The following is a 20952-nucleotide window of genomic DNA, read 5'->3' on the forward strand; positions in this document are numbered from 1 at the left end:
CCTTTCTCTCATAAGTTGCACTGGCCACCATTGCTGTCACCATACGAGGCTAAGGGCAGGCTGTTTCTCTTCTAGCACTTCTTCCCAAGCTTGAATGGAAGCTTGTCTCAGTTCTCAACAGGTTGGATTCCATGCTGCAGCATTTATTCAGACTTTTCAGAAGACCCAGAGACCAGAAAGTTAATAACATTTGTCTTGAAAGGATTTCTAGATTTGGTGTTTCGGAGCCCAGGCCCATCTTCCTGTGTCCATTGTGGATGTGTCTTCCCACCCTGCACCCCTTCTGCCACTGAATGACTCCATCTTTTTTTTTTTTTTTTTAGCGCTGTTTCCCCATTTTGTGTGTGTGTGTGTGTAAGGAAGATTGGCCCTGAGCTAACATCTGTTACCAATCTTCCTCTTATTTTTTTCTTTCTTTCTCTCCCTAAAGCCTCAGTACATAGTTGTATATCCTACTCGTAGGTCATTCTAGTTCCTCTATGTGGGATGCTGCCACAGCATGGCTTAATGAGCGGTGCATAGGTCCGTGCCCAGGATCCGAATCCATGAACGCTGAGCCCCCGAAGCAGAGTGCACGATCTTAACCACTCGGCCGCAGGGCCAGCCCTGAATGACTCCATCTTTGAATCCAAATGTATACGCAGAGTCAAGGCCACAGACAAGAACAGGCTGCCTCCATCTGGCCTGTAACCTGCCTCCCCAAATCCACAGCCTCCTCTCCTGAGACTGACTGACAGTGGCAGTGCTTACTCCCTTCAGGGAAGATCCTGGCCCAGAGCCTTGGCTTGGGAAGACCACGTCAGAACACAATCCAATCTCCACGCAAAAAAATCTGCACATTGCGGGAGAGTTGTGTTACAGAAGCCCTTTTGATCACCTCCCCACCAGTTCTGATTGTCATCCCCAACAGAAGATGCCTCACGATAGGAATAGGGAGAACAGAATTCCTTTTGAAGAAGAGCCAGTGAAACAATTTCACCCTTCTATTAAGTGGCAGACAGCTGTGTTCCTAGGCTGTTAGAATGAAATAATGGTAGAGATTATTCAGTGAAGTGCAGGCCCCGTGTGTTACGGATAGGAAACTGAGGCCCAGAAAGGGAAAATGATTTCCTAATCTTAGCATTAGTCGCAAAGGTGGGACTAGAATCCAGCTCTTCTGATTCCCAGCCCAGTGCTGTAAAATATTGATCCATGCTGTGTAGCAGAGCACAGAGACTATTGTATCATAAACCTTAATTCAAATAGAGACCAGGTTACAACAATGTGGAAAAACACTCCTGGGTCATCAGTGAATCCAGAATGACAGTCTAAGATCTCCTGGATGAAGGGCTCTAGTCACATGAATGTAACATTCAGGAGTTCCCTAATGCCAGTTGGTTCTATCTGTCGGATGCCACTTAAATTAATCCCTTCCTCCTGCCTTTCTTCCTCCACTTGAGTCAAACTAGTCACCATCATTTCATCATCCAAATCTTCTCTTGCCCTAAGAATAAAGTCCTAGATCCTCACCTTGGATCAGAGGGTCTGGGTGTTCAGGTTTCATCTTGTTTTTCCAGCTTTATTCCGTCCCTCCCCTTCAGTCTCTCTGCTCCAGCCAGACATGGCTTCTGAGAGCACCTCTCTCTCTCTCTTCTTCTCTCTCTCTCGGCTCTGCCTAGAAAGCTTTTTCTCCTTTCCACCTAGATCAGTAGTTCTCAAATGGGTGATTTTAACCCCAGGAGACATTTGGCAATACCTGGAGACATTTTTTTGCTTGTTGCAACTGGCACCTAGGGGGTAGAAGCCAGGGATATTGCTAAACATCCTACCATGTACAGGACATCCCCCACAACTAACAGTTATCCAGCATAAAATGTTTACAGTACTGAGGTTGAGAAACACTCAATCTTTGGAACCCAACTTAAATACCACTTCTTCCAAGAAGCCCTCCCATGATACTTTATATTGGTTGAGGGCCTCTCCCCTCTCAGTATGCTCCCACTCTTCCCTTCTCCTTCACAGGACTTGGCACATGGATATTTGAGATAATGTAATATCTGCCTTCCCCACCAGTCCATCAGCTCCAGGATGGAGTGGAATGTTTGGTTTATCTGCTGATCCCAGGGCTCAGTGTGGTGCCCAGTGCAGTTAGGCATCACTTTTTGCCTCGTTGACCCTAGAACACAGAGGAATGTAGTTTCCAGAGGTGACCTGTCTTTTACCAGAGGTTACGTGGATTTCCAGGGGTCTCAAGTGCAGACCCACAGATGCCCATGATCAAGAGCACAGTCTTGGGAGCCTGGCAGAAGTGGGTAGATATCATAATTCTACCACCTCCTCATTGAGTGACTTTCAGCAGGTTACTTAATTTCTCTGGAACTGGGTTTCATCATCTGTAAAAGATGCATAAAAATAGAACCTGTTTCATAGAGTTGCTGTGAGGATTAAGACATGGTATATGTAAGGTTCTGAGTACCACCTCTGACGTAGGGGAAGAGATTAACAACTGAGAGGAGGAAAGGGCAGACTTTCTCAGGATCCACTGCAGCCCCGGGCCCTGGGGGTGGGCATATGCACATGGAAGGAACATCAGGAGACTGCTGTTCAACGTCTCCTTCTTAACTTCCTCAACTCCAAAACAAATGTGCCTACAAACATCCCATCTTACTTATCTCATGGGCTTGTCATACGTTTCCCAAACAGCTCCCCACCGGAACTAGAGAGGTACCTAAAAATCACCTGTAGGTCTGGCTGAGGGCAGCTTTCCAAACTGTCTCTTACCCCCTGCACCTCGACCCTCTTGAGAGCTTGGGCCTGGCCCCTCTGGTTTCTTATCTGGATGTCACCTCTCGGCCCAGCCTTTCAGGACGGCAGCCCGTTTGGACCTGAGCTAGCTCTGGTTTCTCCGTCTTCCTGGGCTCAGCTTCCAATGCCAGCAGGGGCTCCACACTCTGTAACCTACCTGGTCCACCTCTCTCCAGGTCTGAACCCTGGTCCGCAGCCAGACATCACAGTTCCCACTGGATCTGCAGGGGCATTCGAAACATTTTCACTGAATGAGTCCCAGAAATTGTTATTGTTCCTTTTGTCCTGGGGAGTTGGTGTTGGGGGAGGGGGGAACGGGGTACTTTTCCATTTCTAGGCCTTTCTGCTTCCTTTCCCTCCAATTTTGGACATTCAAAAACTGTTTTTAAAAGAAACAAAGGTTCATTTCCTGGACTGCTCCGGTCAGCAAACAGCAGTGTCTGTTTGCAGACAGAGGGCTGGACAGGAAGAGGGCTTCTCAAGCTGGCAGAGGGCATCAGATGGGGCACGTGGAAGCTGCAGACAGGAAACCCTTTAGCTCTGGGAGCAGATGTTGGCGCCGAGTCCCACTCAGGTAGCAGCCAATGAGGTTCACACGCGGAAACCTCTTGACAGAAACCCCTCCCGGTCTGCAGAGCTGTGGAAGCACCACCGACTCCAACAGCATCATGGGGGTAGCGGGGCAGAGAGCCGCAGGCCCCGCAGCTGAGGGAGGAGAGGGGAAGGGAGCTGGTGGCATCAGCTCAGCGGGATGGCCCCCTGGCGTGCCAGCTATTGCTGTTCCCTGTGACAACAGCCACCCACGCCCATGCCCACCGGCTTGGCAGCCTATTGCTTCGGTCGACTTGTTTGGCTTTCTGCCCTCTGGCCAGGGAAACCTGATGGATTGGTTTCTAGATCTGGGCTGGTTCTCTTCCACTTCCTGGTTCTCACACCTCCAACTTGAGAGACTGTGTGGTTCACCTCCCCCTCAGAATGCAAGAGTTTGAGGGATTTGGGGGGATTTTTTTCCCTGGAAAGTTATTTAAGGGATCAAAACAGCTGACGTTAGACCCCTGGACCTGAACACAAAGGAACGGTACATGAGCCCTCTCCCCCATCCCACCAGCCGGGGCTGGGCGCCAAGCCGCCGTTTTGCCTTCTAAGTCTCTGTGTTCATTCGCTTTGAAGAAGCAGATGGATGTCTTTCCCCCTTCTTTTTTTGTAATCCCTCCAGCGTGTCTAACACACCTCTTTGCCCTTAGTGCCTGCTAGATATTCGAGTGATCCCATGGAGGCGGAGGTTGCTGAGCTGGGCTGGGATCAGGGTGAGGCAGGTGAGGCTCTTAGCGCACAACAGTTTAGGAGGCACCCACTCGCCAGGGTTGTACAAGCTTCTGCCCCCTGGTCCTGGCCCTGTGGCTATTTGCAGGTAAGAGAAAGCTTCAAGGGGAGACGGTTTACTCAGAGATGGCTGACTGTGGAATAGGAGGGGCCCACCATAGGCATCTGCCAGCCTTAGCCCTCTTGCCCAGGACACTCAGGGCAAGAGGACACACTTCTCATGTCCAGAGTTGCGCCCCATGTGAGACAGGTTACTAGCGCATCAGAAGGCCCCTGCTACCAGGAACTGCAGAGACAAACATGTATGAGTGAGAACTTTAAGAAAGTCAGAGGAGGTCATCACTGCAGTGGTGCAGGGGCAGAAAAGAATTATAATAATATTAAATAACACTTTGGGTACTTATTATGTGCCAAGCCCTGTAGTAAATACTTTATGACCATTATTTTATATAATCCCCTCAACAGCTCAATAAAGAAGTGGGGCTCTGCAGCCAGACAACTTTGATTTAAATCTCAGCCTCGCCTCTTTCATGTTGCGTGACATTGGGAAATTACTTAACCTCTCTGGGCCTCAGCTTCCTCATCTGTAAAATGGGAATAATAATATGACCTGCATCATAGTATTCTGAGGATTATATGTATTATTTTTCATATAAGTAAAACAGTGAGGCAAGCATCTGGCACAAGGCAAGCATTTGACAAATATTAGCCATAGTTACTATTGTTATTGCCTCTTGTAGCTTATTTCTAGAGCTGCCACCACAAAAGTCTCATAAACTGGTGGTTTAAACAATAGAAATTTATTGCCACACACAGTTCTGGAAGCCAGGAGTCCAGGATCAAGGTGTTGTTAGGGCTAGTTCCTTCTGAGGTCCGTGAGGAAGAATGTGTTTCATGCTTCTCTCCTAGCTTCTGGTAGCCTCAGTCATTCCTTGGCATATAAACGGCCATCTCCTCCCTGTGCCTCTCACGTCATATTTCCTCTGTGTGCATCTGTCTCTGTGTCCAAACTTCCCCTTTGTCTTAGTCCGTTTGGGCTGCTATAGTAAAAATACCATAGACCGGGTGGGGTCAAACAACATTTATGGCTCACAGTTCTGGAGGCTGGGAAGTCCAAGGTCAAGTGCTGGCAGATTCAGGGTCTGGTGAGAGCCCACTTCCTGGTTTGTAAATGGTCATCTTCTCGCTGTGTCCTCACGTAGCAGAAGGGGCGAGGGAGCTCACTGGGGTCTCTTTTCTAAGAGCACTAATCCCAGTCATGAGGGCGGAGCTTCCGAAAGACCCCACCTCCAAATACTGTCACACTGGGCATTTGTTTTCAACATATGAATTTTGGAGGGACACAAAAACTCAGTCTATAGGGTGTTTTTTATAAGGACAGCAGTCCTATTGGATTAGGATCCATGCAATGACTTTGTTTTAACTTGATCACCTTTGTAAAGACTCTGTTTCCAAATAAGGTCACATTCTGATGTGCCAAGGGTTAGGACTCCAATATATCTTTTGCCGGGGACACAACTCAACCCATATGACAAGGCTAAGTAACTTGCTCAAGGTCACACAGCTTGTGGGTGATGAAACTGAGTCCTAGAACCCAGGATTATTTGATCATCAATTCCATGGCATAAACCCCAGTGAAAAACCCCAACCCTACTAAACCTTCTCTGAATGGGGAGAGAGAACCAAAGGGAGACATTCAGATTCTGCTGTGTTGATGGCCTTTTCCCTTCTTTCTCGCTTCCTCCATAGCCTGCCTGCTGCAGGCTGAGTTGGTAAACTACGAACGAGTCAAGGAGTATTGCCTCAAAGTCCTGAAGAAGGAAGGCGAGAACTTCAAGGCCCTTTACAGGTCTGGTGTGGCCTTCTATCACCTTGGAGACTATGACAAAGCACTCTACTATCTGAAAGAAGCAAGGACCCGACAGCCAACAGGTAAGGCATCAATGGCTGTTTTCTTACCATCGGCCCCCTCTGGCAGCTCCAAGGCCTTCTCGTTGTTGTGTACAGCTTGCATGGCTGGCAGGGTTAGGCAGGGGCAGAAATGGCAAATTAGGGGTGAGGTGTGTGTTAGGACCTGGATTGAGGAAAGTACACAGTCCATGCATTTGCCTAGGATCTGGGTTCCAGGGAGCTTGGGCACCTCTTCTTTTCGAGTAGAATATGAAATTCTTTGTCTTCTCTAACCCAGAATCCAGCTCTCCTCACTTATTCAATAAATATATATTGAATTTTTACTATGTGCCAAGATTTGTGCTGGGCACCAGGAATGCAGATGAGAAGACATGATCCCTATTGTAAGGAGCTCACACACTGGTTGGCAAGACAGAATACAAATAGACAATTTTGGTGCTAAGCTCAGCATCTTCCAGGAAGCATGCTGTGGTTTCTCCAGTCAATCCCATTCCTTAGAGCATGCGTTATCTGTACCATTCACTTAAATTCATCCCCACTAGCTCAGGCATTCATTCATTCCATAGATATTTATTGAATGGGTACAATGGGCCAGGAATTGTCTCGGTGCTGGGAAAAGAGCAGTGAGTGAAAGGAAGTTGCTACCTTCAAGAAGTGTACGCCATAATGGAGGAAGATGGACAGTAAACCAATGGACAAATAGATTATGTAACATTTAGCAGTGACAAGTGCTATAAAGGAAATAAAGCAGAGTCAAAGGATCAGGAGTAAAGGGGATGCTATTTTAGACCAGGTGGTCGGAAGAGCCTCTCTGAGGAGATGCCGTTTAAACAATGACTTTGGCTTGATGTTGCCCTTCTTGTTCATATGTCTGATATTTTTTAATGCAGTTCTTTTTTGTGTGTTTTTGATTGGTTTTCTGTATATAAATTGTGTTCTCCCAACTATACTGTAAGCAACTTAAGGACTAAGAACTGGATTCATTCAATGGAATTTTCTTGAGCACCTGCAATAGGTCCACACTGTTCTGGATGCTGTGCCTGGCATTTTTGAGAATTCTATAGCATTAATTTCTACTTTTGGAAGTAAACATCCCAGGCAGCCCTGGAGCTCTTATATTCTGGTGTGTGCAGAGCTAAGCAGCTGTTGTATGTCGTACCCAGCTCACTAATTTACGAACTGATACCGGGGGGAAACTCCCCAGTTTGTGGTGAGGAGGTTGTCTGACCCTACTTAGAAGAATAAAAATAAGACAAAGAAGCAAAATCATTTTAAACTCTTCAATTAAAAACATTGCATTCAACTAGTATTTATTGATCATTGGATTAAGCACTTTTAGACTTGTCTAGTTTGGTCCTCACAGCAATTTTATGAGGAAGGTATTATGATCCCCAGGAGAGGCATCAACTACTATGTGTCTCTGTGGGCATCTCTCTGGACCCTGGTTTTCCCTTTTGTCACAGTGAAGATGATGATGCATACCTTACAGGATTCTAAGAAGGGTTAAATGAGTTAATGAAGGAAAAAAACCTGGCACAAAGTAGGCATTCAAAAATGGAGGTTGTTTCTTTCAGACAAGACGTGAGGCTCAGAGAAGTTGGTGACTTGCCTGAGGTTCAACTCCAAGCAGAATCTCAACTAACTGTGCTGACTCAGGACCACTGGGAGATGCTGCTACCTAGAAATAAGGGGAGAAATTCTCCCTCCTCTCCTCTCCTTCCCGTCTGTCCCCTGGGTCACAGTGACCTGTCCACATTTGCTGGGAGAGGCAGTGAAGGAGAGTGCCAACATCCTGCTTGCCCTATCAGCCACCATGGACCTTGGCTGAGGGAGTCTAGCCTGTCCGTGATCTGCAGACACAGCTTTGCCCTGATTCTGGGTAGACCCAATAGTATCTCTCACCAGGTGTTCCCTAAGGTCTGTTTCTCTCCTCGCAGATACCAATGTGATTCGGTATATCCAGCTGACGGAGATGAAGCTCAGCAGATGCTCCCAGAGAGAGAAAGAAGCCATGTAACTAGACCACCTCTCTAAAGCTGCATCCGTGCCTGACCCGGGACTTCCAGGCACCCCCTGGTGGAGAGCCCCTCCCTGGGTTCTGTTCCTTTCTCCCCACTTCTTCTGGCTCCCCTTTCTTCCTCCGGTTGCCCCTCAACTCTTTGTCTACTTCCAGTGTGAAAAGGAGACATGCACATTTGGAATCTGGTGTGTTGCCCAGACAATAGAGACATTCTCTTCTCTAGTAGGTCAGCCACTGAGAGAGACCTAACTTCTTCGGGGACAGCTGGAGAGGACTCTCACAGGCCATTTCAGCTTTGACTTTGGCCAATGCTTCTGACAGAGGCAGAGGCTGGCAGGTATACCATCTCAAAGGCAGGAGGCACGGAGCCCACGGGCTGGACCCCTCCACACCTTTCTGACAGACCAGAGCATCTCAAGGCAATTGTGACAAATCCAGGGATGAGACAAACACCAGGAGCCAACAGAGAGACTGTGAATTTGTACACTGGATTCCCCCCAACTCCCATCCCCGAGAACCTCAGCCCTTGCCTCCCTCCCTCACTTGTTGTCTTGGCTTCTGCTTTCTTCTCTCCCTCTTGGGGATCTGAGACTCTGCCAGGATTCACATGCCATTGAAGCCCACTCTCAGTGCTCTCTGGTGACCACACATACCATTCTCCCATACTCCCACCCAGCAGGCAGCTGCGACAGCAGAAGGGCAGGGTATAGTGAGCCAAGGGTTGACCACGTAGGTGATGGAGGGAGGGAGAGATGACGTCTAGGGAAAAGGGCATTGTATAGACTGGGGGATTGAACTGTGGACTAATTAAGTATAAATAAAAGTAAGTGAACAGGCAGCAGTTCCTGTCATTTCTGTTGGAAGCAGCCCTGCCCCTCTCTTTTACTCCCTCTCCCAACTCCCAATCAGAGCTACTTAGGGTCAATCAGAGCCAGGCAGGATGGGGCTTCCCCCAAAGAATTGGGCCATTTGTCAGTGGTATACAATGCTGGCTGCTGCCTTTGTGCTTCCAGAGTAGGCTGAGATGGTGGAGACTGCCCAGGGACCTGGCTTTGTGGGAACTCGTACCGCCTCTTTTTGAAGAAATTATCTGGACTCAGTATCTAGCACATAGAATGTGTTCAACAAATATTTGTTGAATGAGTAAATTATGACTGCAGACTGGCTCTCCTGCCTTAAACTAATTTTATCCCAGCCTAGTCTCCTGATATCTCTGCTCTTTGTGCTCTGCCATGTTGCTTCAGTCAAGTAAGAAACATTTACTGAGGGCTTATTGTTTGCCTATCGTTGTGCAATGTGCTGTGGGACATAGGATGTAGTCCCAGTCTTCAAGGAAATGGAAGAGTTGAGAAATCCTCATATGAGATGATTACCAATGACACCTTTAATTTATGAATGCTTTAAAATTTTCAAAGCACTTTCATGTATTTTTCGTGTGATTAGTGAAAGAGACAATAATTGTACAAATTAAAATATATACAGATGCAATAATGTTAATAGTTCACATTTATTAAATGCACTATCCTCAGATCTTTACATGTATAATCTCATTTCTTTCATTCAATTATTCTCTGAGATACTATTCCCAGTTGATGGATAAGAAAACTGAAAACCAGGAAAATTAACTATCCCGAGTTTGCATGACCTTAGGTGGCATAGCTGGGATGTGAACCAGGTCTGTCTGACGCCAGAACTCTAGCTACTGATTCTCTATAGTGAGTTGCTGCTCAACAAAGTATTATATTGAGCAGTTACAACCATTCAAGAGCAGGACAATTTGTATTAAGTTGAAAAGCCTTGACTACGTCAACAGTGGTACGTGGACCGCCTCTTGCATTTAGCCCAAGGCAGGAAAAGGTCCCTACACTAGACTCCCTCGTGGTCAGGGCAGTAACAGGCCAGGAAAAGACAGCTGAGACTCAGCAGTTATTTCTGTGTATTGTTCATTCTACTTGCTGTTGGGGCTGGCACGTATCCAAACAACCCACCTAGCATTCCTCACTCCATCCCAGCTTTGGGAAAGAGTCACAATTATAGGTAGAGATTGAAAGGCAACACAAAGTTAATGATGGGTTGTTTGTTTAATCAGAGGCTCCACCGCTGTAGAATCCAATCACTGCTGAGGGGACCAGAAGCCAGCACCACAGGTTATATTCACAAAGCTCCTCAAAGGCTTCCAAAGGGGGCTGCAAGAAGATGCTAGAAATATCCAGGGGCCCACAGTTGCTTGCCTATAGCTCACCCTCTAGAGAAGAGGAAAAGGAAAAAGCTGTTACATCTGCCATATTCTCCCCCTCCCGTACCATATCCTTCTCTCTGCCCCCTTCCTCCAAAATGATTTCGCATGGCCCCACCCTGCAGCACACGTAGAAAAGCAAATGTGCAAAACTCCCTGTGCCCAAGCTTGCAGCTCAGAAAGTTTGTGAGGTGGCAAACTGCTTGTTGGGATCTGAAGGATGAAGATGATATCAGAAGTGGCCTGCAGAACCAGTTAAAACTGGCAAGGTCTTCCTGTCATCAAGAAGGACTCAGAGTAACTATTCCCAACATGGAGCAGGAGAGAAGTCTTGCCTCGGCGAGTGAGTCTGGGCAGGACTGGACAGATGGGGATAAGATTGTTGCCATCCTTCCAAAGAGAAAGGTTAAAAACCAGAAGTAGTGAGGACAACCTCGTGGGACCACACAGTACGAGTGTACAGGCCGTCTGCTTGTCTAGCAGCTTAGGTACACATGCTTATTGGAACTCCATTCGTTGTGACCCAAAATTAAATGATCCCAAAGAAAAAAGCTGCCTGGGGGTATTGGTTGATGTTTGGGATGATGGGACTGAATTTTCTATGCATTTGTCCAACAGATATTTCAGAGGGCAATTATGCAAAATCAGGTCTGTTCACCTTACCAAACCTTCAGCTTCCTTCTTCCTGACATCCCTCCCCAAAACAGGGACTGTCATTTAATTACACACTTTGTTGGCAGATGTCACTGCTGAACTATACCTGGATCACTAATCCTGGATATGACCTGTGTTGTGATCTCCTGCTTGGACTTTTGTGATAGATTCTTTGGGGGAAAAAATTACACTTTTCTTGTAATTATTATGAAAGCCTCACATGTGTATTGTAGAAATTTTAGGAAAAAAAGAGACAAACTCCAACTTATAATCCTACCATCCAAGACAAACATTGTTATCCTTTTGGATGTATCTTTTTGTTCTTTTTGGTATAAATGTACACATGCACATACACAGTTGTTTTTTTTTACAAAAACTGGAACACATTGTATATATTCTTTAATAACTTACTTTTCAAAACGTGTATTTATATTTTAGAATATGTAATACATACACAGATACAAATTCAAAAAGTACACAAAGCTCTATAGCATAAGAAGTAAATCTCTCCCGCCCTGTCTGCCAGCTTCTAGTTTCTCTCCAATTACTTGTATATCCTTCCAGAGAGATTTTTGCGTTTTCAAATATATGCATATATATTCTCTTTCCACATGCACAAATGGTAGCATATTGGACACACTTTTTTGCACTTTGTGCTACTTCACTTACTATATCATGAACACAACGTTTTTCGTGCGTCTCTCAAACTTTTTCAACAGCATCCTCCCTATATAGATGGACCCTCGTTTGGTAACCAATCTCCTAATAGAGATTATTTCATTTGTTCCCAGTCTTCATTGTAAATAATGTTGCAACAGACATTCTTGCAGCTAAATTTTGCACATATCTCTGACTTTTTCCTTCGGATGAAATCCAAGAAGGAAATTGCTTGGCTATCTTTAGGAATTTTGACATATGTTGCCAACTGCCCTCCAGAAAGTTTGTACTGAAGCACTCTCCTATTTGCAGCCCAGAGAGTGCCCTGTCTCCTGCACCCTCACTCCGTGGGTATGATCACTTATCAAATCTTTACCAATTTGATAGGAAAATAACAGTATGTCAATGTTATTTGAACTTGCACTTCTTTGATTGTTAGTGAATAACCTCTTCGTATGCTTGTTGACCACTTGTACTTCTTTCTTTGTAATTTTTCTATTTATTTGATATTGGTATGTTTATTATCGATATGTAATTTTATTAAGAATATTATTTTTGTCAAGAAACATTGCGAATATGCTTTCCAAGTGCTTTGCTTTCAAATTTTATTTATGGTGCTTTTTGACATACATAAATTCTTAATTCTGCAATTAATTTGTTCCTCCGTTGCCAGCTTCTTCTGCCTCCGGTTCGCCCTCTCAGTTCTATCAGAGTGATCCTTCTAAAACACGATCTGATTATGTCACTCCACAGCTTAAAAATCTTTCGTGGTTCCTCATCACTTTTAGGATAAAGGCCAAACTCAGCATAACACACAATGTGTCATGTGATTTTTTTCCCACTGTCTTCCAGGCTCACCTCCTGGGCTTCCTCCCAAGGTTCCCCACATTCCACTGCTGCACAGTTTCTTGTGATTCCCTGAACCCATCGTCCTGGGTCTCTCGGCCTTTCCATGCTGTTCCCTCTGTCCAATTGTCCATACCTCATCCCTCCAGCCCCCTCCTTGCCTTGCTCACTCCTAGAGGACTTGGCCAAGGCATCAGTGCTTAAAACCTTCCTTGACCCCTTAGTCTGCACTCCTGAAGCAGCACGAGCCGACCTCTGCCTAGCATTTGTCACAACAAATTGGAACTTCCTCTCTGTGCTTGTCTCGCCCACTACCTGGATGTTCCTCAAGGCTGGCACTGTGGTTTACTCATCTTTGCAACCAGAATGTCTAGCACAATGCCTGGCACACAGTGAGTGCTCCGTAAATGTTGAGCATTGAACCTGGGATGAATTGATAATGGATTCAGTGGCAAATGTTACCTCAGATCAGTGCAGGGCTAGACTAGATCTGCGCTTCTGAGAACCAAAGAAATCCTAGGACACTTGGGTTAGAAGAGAAGCCATGTGCTCCAGGGCTGTGCTTTCCAAAACATCAGAATCACTTGAAGTAGCTTTTTAAAAATATATAATCTCAGACTCTGCATTAGGCCCACTGAATCAGACTCAAAGGGATAAAGCTCAAGATACAACAGTTTTTTTTAATGTCCTGAAGTGCTTCTGATGACCAGCCAGGTTAAGGAGCCGCTGCTGAGGTAGACCAGCAGACAAATCAGAGCATGGAGCTCCACCATTTCAAACCATGTGATCTTTTGGAGTGGATAGATGGAGCTTTGTTTGAATACTAGCTTTGACTTCCACTAGCTGTGTGACCTTGGGCAGTTACTTGGCTTTTCTAATCCTCATTTTCCTTGCCTCTACGTGGGAATAATGTTATATCCCTTAAAGGCTGCTCGGAGGATTAATTAGCTGTCTCCTAGCTCAGTGCCTGCCACAGAGTAAGCATGGAATAAACATTCCTTTACTTCCTCCAACCCTCCTCAGCCTCAGTTTTCTCATTTAGAGTGTGGCTACTAATACCTGTATGTTCATCTTCCATATTCCCCCATCTTATTCTAGGAGGAAGGGGGCTTCCAACAGGCGCTTGGACTACTCTCTGATCAAATAGGACAAGTACTTAGGGGTTGGAGGGGGCAGAGGAGGCTCCATGCTCCATCACCTGCCCTCTCCAAGCGTATCAGAGACTCTATCGCAATCCATTGGAATAATTCTGATGGTCTTCAGAACCAAGTGTCTTCTAGTCACATCCAAAGAGTAACACAGTTTTCTTCCTACAGTTCCACCCACAGGCCAGTGGCTTCTGGGCTGCACGGAGAAGGCGAATGTCAGGAGAGTAGTCCTTGTCCACTCTTCTTCCAATGCCCTGTCATCCCCATCAGCTGCCTCAGGGCAGGAAAAGCAAAGCTGGCTGTGAGGCCACAATAGCTGATCTGCAGCCACTTTGATTAAGATGCCCCTGCTTCCCACTCCCAATGCCTGCACTCTCTCCCCACCAGCCTAGGGCGGGCACACAGACAGGGAAAATGCATTCAGTCCATCAGGCATGATAGAGTTCAAATTACCAAGTCAGCATGAAAAGTCCCACTCTAAATGGACTGAAATTGGATTCTATTAAAAACCATATTCAGTGAGGCCCTTGGCTATTAATATTTCCTAAGACATGGAGGAGGAGGGAGGAGAGAGAGGAGGCAGAGGCCCTTGCAAAAGGTTGGGGATCTCAGCTGTTCCATTGAATTGCTTGTCTGGAAGCAAGCCTACAATTGAAAGCTAGGCTTGTCCTGTTTTCAACATCTCACAGGATATTAGGGCTGGAAGGAGTCTTAAGGCTCAATAGTTCAATCTCTCATCTTGCAGATGAGGGATCTAGTCCAGAGAAGCTAAGTGACTTCTTCAAGGTCACACAGCTAGTAAATAAAGCTAGTAAAGGCAGAACTGGAACACAGGTCAGTTTTTTGACAACACACTTAATATTCTGTCCACTGAACCAAAATACACTTACAAAGCACCTTTTTTTTAAAGGCAATGCTGTAAAAATATTCTAAAGAAAGAAGGAACATAGTGATCATTCATTCATTCCCTCACTCAATATTTATCATTCCAGTCAATTCGGTACAGGTGGTTCAGTGGTTAACAAGGTATTGTCTCTGCTCAAGAAGCTTATAGGCTATGGGGAAGAAAGAAAAGTAAAGCGACGACTTCAAATATGTATAATAAATGATACAAAAACACCAAGGGCGCACATAGGAAGGGCATCTATTCCAATCCTGGAGGATCAGGGAAGATTTCCTGAGGGGCTGCCAACTGGTGAGCAGAAGTGGTGAGAGATGAGTACAAGACAGTCCAGGGTCAATGACAAGGCTCTATGACTCCTTTTCCTGGAAATAATACGAAAGAATTTGACGTACTCATCATGAGCTGTCTTTTCTTACTTTTTCCTGGTTTCTCATTCCTGGGCTCAGGCCATGTGACTTTTACTACCCTTGTAGGCCCAAGGGCCGAGAAGTCGCAGAAGACCCTGCAGTTATATCTGAGTAGACCCCCTCTGTATAGAACAAGGATGAGCGGCTACAGGGGTCATCTCGGAGTGCAGTCAGAAGCTCTTCAAGACTAGTGATTTCCAGAATAGGAGAAAATTCTAGACCAGGTTTCACAAATGTAGCTCTGGAGGCATAATGTCATGAGCACCCTGGATGTACCCCATCCTTTAAGTTCTTTCATTTTCATCAACCTCAGTTCTTTATTCTAGAACAGCACGGTCCATTAGAAATATAATGTGAGTCACCTATGTAATTTTAAATTTTATACAACATTTAAAAAGTAAAGATAAACAGAGAAAATCACCTTTAACAATGTAGTCTAAACAAAAATAAAATTAAGAAAATGATCAAAAAGAAGAAAATACAGGGCTGGCCCAGTGGTGTAGTGGTTAAGCTTGGTGCACTCTGCTTTGGTGGCCCAGTGTTCTTGGGTTTGTATCCCAGGTGCAGACCTAAACCACTCATCAAGCCACACTGTGGCAGTGACCCACATACAAAATAGAGGAAAATCAGCACAGATGTTAGCTCAGGGCCAATCTTCCTCACCAAAAAAAAAAAAAAAAGAAGGAGAAGAAGAAAATAGGAATAAATTTAGCAAAAGAAATGCAAAATTTATATTCTGAAGACTATAAAACATTGTTGAAAGAAATTGAAGAAAACCTAAATAAATGGAAAGATATCTCATGTTCATGAATTGGAAGACAATATTGATAAGATAGTAATACTTCCCAAATTGATCTATAGATTCAACACAATCTCTATCAATATCCCAACTGATTTCTTTGCATGAATTGACAAACTGATCTTAAACTTCATACAGAAATTCAAGGGACCCAGATTAGCTAAAACAATCTTGAAAAAGAACAAAGTTGGAGGACCCACACCTCCTGATTTCAAAACTTACTACAAAGCTGCAGTAATCAAGATGGTATGCTACTGGCATAAAGATAGACAATAGATCAATGGAATAGAAATGATAGTCCAGAAATAAACCCCAAAATTTACAGTAAATTGATTTACACCAATTTACAAGTGCTAAGACAATTCAATGGCAAAAAAAAAAAAAGAGTCTTTTCAACAAAGAGTGCTGGGACAACTGGATAGCCACATGCTGAAGAATGCAGTTGGACTGCTACCTCACACCATGCACAAAAATTAATTCAAAATGGATTAAAAACCTAAATGTAAGAGCTAAAACTATAAAACTCTTAGAAGAGAACAAAGGTGGAAATCTATGATCTTGGATTAAGAAATGGTTTTCTGGGGGCTGGCCCCGTGGCCGAGTGGTTAAGTTCGCGCACTCCACTGCAGGCGGCCCAGTGTTTCATTGGTTCGAATCCTGGGCGCAGACATGGCACTGCTCATCAAACCACGCTGAGGCAGCGTCCCACATGCCACAACTAGAAGGACTCACAACAAAGAATATACGATTATGTACTAGGGAGCTTTGGGGAGAAAAAGGAAAAAAATTTTTAAAAATTAAAAAAAAATGTGAAAAAGTGGTTTTCTGGATATGACACCAATAGCACAAGCAACAAAAGAAAAAATAGATAAACTGGACTTTTTATCTATTAAAATTAAAAATTTCTGTGCTACAAAGGATACCATCAAGAAAGCAAAATGAGGGGCTGGCCCGGTGGCCCAGTGGTTAAGTTCGCACCTTCTGCTTCAGTGGCCTGGGGTTCGCCAGTTTGGATCCTGGGTGCGGACATGGCACTGCTTGGCAAGCCATGTTGTGGCAGGCATCTCACATATAAAGTAGAGGAAGATGGGCACGGATGTTAGCTCAGGGCCATGTCTTCCTCAGCAAAAAAGAGGAGGATTGGCTGCAGATGTTAGCTCAGGGCTGATCTTCCTCAAAAAAAAAAAAGCAAAATGACAGCCCACAGAATGGGAGAACATTTTGCAATCATATGTCTCATAAGATACTTGTATCTAGAATATATAAAGAACTATTACAACTCAATAATAAAAAGACAAATAATCCAATTTAAAATGGGTGTACCATCTAAATAGACATTTCTCCAAAGAAGACATGCAAATAGTCACTAAACACATTAACAGATACTCAACATCACTAGTCACTAGAGAAATATGCAAATCAAAACCACAATGAGATTCCACTTCATACCCACTAGAATGGTTACCATCAAAGAGTCAGATAACAAGTGTCAGTGAGGATGTAGAGAAATCTGAACCCGCATACACTGCTGGTGGTAATCCAATATGGCACAGCTGCAGTGAAAACAGTCAGAAGTTCCTCAAATGGTTAAACAAAGAATTATCCTATGACCCAGAAATTCTACTCCTAGGTGTGTACCCAAGAGAACTGAGTTCATATGTCTACACAAAAACTTGCACACTGATGTTCATAGCAGAATTATTCATGATAGCTAATAAGTAGAAACAATCCAAAATGTCCATCAACTGATGAATAGATGAATTAAAATGTGGTCTATCCATACAATGGAATAGTATTCACAACAAAAAGAAATCAAGTACTGACACATGCTACAACATGATGAACCTTGAAAACATTAGGCTAAGTGAAAGAAGCTACTCACAAAGTACCACATATTGTATAATTCCATTTATATGAAATGTCTAGAACAGACAAATCTAGAGACAGAAAGTGGATTAGTAGTTGCCTAGAGCTGGGAATATGCGGGTGGTGGTGGGAGGATTGGGGAGTGATGGCTAAGGGGTGCAGGGTTTCTAGCTGAAATGTAATAAAAATGTTCTAAAATTGATGATGGACACAGCATGTGTGAATATACTAAAAGCCTGTACATTTTAAATGAATGAATTATATCTCAATCAGACTGTTAAAATAATATACTTTATTTAATCCAATACATCTAAAATGTTACCATCAAAGCATATAATCAATATAGAAATTGTTGATATATTTTACATTCTTTTTTCATAATCCAGTGTGCAATTTACACTGACAGCACATCTCCATTTGGACTAGCCACATGTCAATCGCCCAATAGTCACATGTGGCTACTGGCTACCATTTTGGATAGCAACGTTCTAGAACATCAAGGAACATCCTACGAACTAAAGAGTCACCAGATTGGTGGGGCCTTCCTAGTTATTTTAATCCTGCTCCTTCATGGAGTTCCCATGTCCCCAGCCCCAGACTCTTCTACCACTGAACTCTCTGCCACTGAACCAAGGCAGAGGCGCAAGGACTGCAGCACTGTATGAGAGAGAGCAGTAGTGGAGAAGAGAGCTTAACCCTTTGCCCATCTGCTCCCTAGGCCTCCACTTCTGGCCCCACACTGGCTCACACACCGTTTGTATTGTGGGTCACAACAAGTTCAACTTCTGACTTTAACACTTATTAGTTGTGTGTCTCGTTTCTGATACTGGGATAATAACGGTACCATTCTCATAGAGTTTTTTGTGAAGATTAAATGTGATAATTAAGTAAACTGCTTTGGACAGTGTCTGGCATAAAGAATTCTTTAGTATTGGCTAATTATTGAATAATAATAAGAGGAAAAGGAAGATGGAGAAGAAGAAGAGGGAAATCATTATTCTTAATTTTGTCTCTAGGTTTTAGCAGAGTGCCTGGCACGGTAAATACTCAGGAAATCGTAGTTCTCTGTACTGGAAGCTTACAATATGTCCAACAGCTGGTTCTCTAGTCTCTGCCTAAAAACTTCCAGGAAGTCCTATATCAAACACAACCCATTTCATTTTTCAGTAGTTCTACTCGTTAGAATCCACCTTCTTTTTTGTTTTTGTTTTTGTTTTTTTTTGAGAAAGATTAGCCCTCAGCTAACTGCTACTGCCAATCCTCCTCTTTTTGCTGAGGAAGACTGGCCCTGAGCTCACACCCATGCCCATCTTCCTCCACTTTATATGTGGGACACCTGCCACAGCATGGCTTACCAAGCAGTGCCATGTCCACACCCAGGATCCGAACCAGCGAACGCCGGGCTGCCAAAGCGGAATGTGGACCTTTAACTGCTGCGCCACAGGGCCTGTCCCAGAATCCGCCTTCTTATACTGAGCTGGAAACTGTCTTTCAGTAGCTTCCATCCACAACCTACCTTTGGTCCTCATCAGGGCAAGACAGTCTTCTCTTCAACATGACATCCTTCCACCTGGATTCTCTTTAAAGTCTTCTATTTTTCTAGCCTATTATATTCCAGTTCCTTCAACTGTTCTTCCCCTAATAGGTTTTCCAGCTCTGGCCCTTGTTTTTCAGTTTATTAGTGTCCCTCTTAAAAACGTGACACACAGAAGCATACTGGCCAGCACAGAAAACAGGGGACTGTCTTTGTCTACCTCTGGACTGCAAAGGTGCCTAGCTTTTTCATTAGATCATTTCACAGCTGGCTTGTAGTATGCTTGGGTCCCATCTTCTGCTTGTACTACTGATCTTTAAATTTTTATTATTGAGTTATAATTATGTACTGTAAAATGCACAGATCTCGTGTCAGTTGGTAAGTCCTAAAAATGAATACACTCCTCAAACAACGCAATCACCTTAATATAGAACATCACCATCACCCTAGAAAGTTCTCTCATGCCCCTTTCCAGTCAATATCCTCCCTGAAACACTGGAGGTAACCGCTATTCTGATTTCTAGCCCCATAGATTAGTTTTGCAGAAAGAAAAATTATTTTTGAAATTCATATAAATGGAATAATATGGTATTGTAACGTTGCATTTTTATCTTAGTGCACAATGTTATTCTTATTAAACTTAATCATGTTAATTTCAGTCTTTTCTTACAGCTCGTCGTGAGCATTTCCATCTTGATTCCATCACCCATATCTGTTAATTTCCCAGCTTCATGCTATCTACAGATTCGATAATAATTCTTTCTGTCCTTAATCCAACATAAAACAAGAAGGATGGAGTCCAGCAGTACTTAACTAGAAACCTCCCTCAATTTCCAAGCGTAGGAGAGGAGAAACACTGTGGAAGCACTGGCCAAAAGGAAGCACAGGGAGATACTCCATGTTGATGGAGAGCACTGAGTTCTACTTGGAATGCATTAAAAGAGTAAGGTGATGACAGGACACCTGGAGGCATTGCGTGCTGGGGAGAGGGCTGGGCTGCAGAGGAAGGTCTGAGAGTCACATGCATAGCAATGAGCCGTGAGGTAGAGGGAGCGGTAGAGCTCCCAACAGGGAGAAGCCAGGGCCAGGCGGTCACCAGAGTTAGAGGGCCATGAAGGTTTCCACCATCATCTCAGGAGCCGTGAGTGAAAGTTACTGTTTGGTCTGGTTTTATTTTTGTTTTATTTGTTTTGATGAGTCCTAAGTGGAGTCTGGCACCCTATGAGGAAAATCATTTTCCTAGATTTAGAATCTACTGAAATTGTTCAGATTATGGAGGGCTCTTAGACTCTCTGCTCACTCCCCAACCTCAAAGCAGTGGGGCTGTGGGGACAGGCCGAGTGTGGGGCTGGGGGAAAGAATGGTGGAACATGTTGGTTCTTGTCATCTTTCAGTCAGAGCACAATTCTGGTAAAGTAAAACTCACCTTATCAAAATGTTCCTTAAATGTTTACTTTTTGATTCAGCATCATAGGGCTTCTGATTTTTTTGACACATATATGGGCTTAGAAATGCAGATAAGCACACAACCTGTGACTGAGGAAAACTGAACCTCGATCTGCCATCATTGGCTGTGGGAACTTGAGCCTGTGGCAGGCCTTGTTGACCTCATCCTCATTTATAAATGGCTGAAGGCGAGTCAGAAATCTGTGCGGGTATCAGAATCACCCTGACAGCATTTAAAAAATACAGATGATGGGGTCCTAGAAATTGCATGTTTTAGAAGCTGAAGTTCTGATACTGGTTCATAGACTGATATTTGAGAATTGCTGAATTACCATAAGGCCTCTTACAGTTCTAATATTCTAGAAATATGTGGTAGGATATCCTAGCTGACCCCAAACAGAATTGGTTCTTTCTGAT

The 20952-nt window shown here is 44.2% G+C and overlaps 1 protein-coding gene across 1 annotated transcript in view; it reads left to right on the top strand.

Moving 5' to 3' along the window:
* The window catches only part of TTC9 (tetratricopeptide repeat domain 9), a 33278-nt gene extending 21039 nt beyond the window's left edge, over positions 1 to 12239 (top strand). The window contains exons 2-3 of the mRNA XM_005614999.4: positions 5857 to 6039; positions 7956 to 12239. Coding sequence (XP_005615056.3) covers positions 5857 to 6039; positions 7956 to 8035 — 263 coding nt within the window. The 3' untranslated portion in view covers positions 8036 to 12239. The remainder of the gene's footprint in view (positions 1 to 5856; positions 6040 to 7955) is intronic.
* The last annotated feature ends 8713 nt before the right edge of the window (positions 12240 to 20952 follow it).

This window comes from Equus caballus, chromosome 24 (assembly GCF_041296265.1).
Source record: "Equus caballus isolate H_3958 breed thoroughbred chromosome 24, TB-T2T, whole genome shotgun sequence".
Classification (NCBI taxonomy): domain Eukaryota; kingdom Metazoa; phylum Chordata; class Mammalia; order Perissodactyla; family Equidae; genus Equus; species Equus caballus.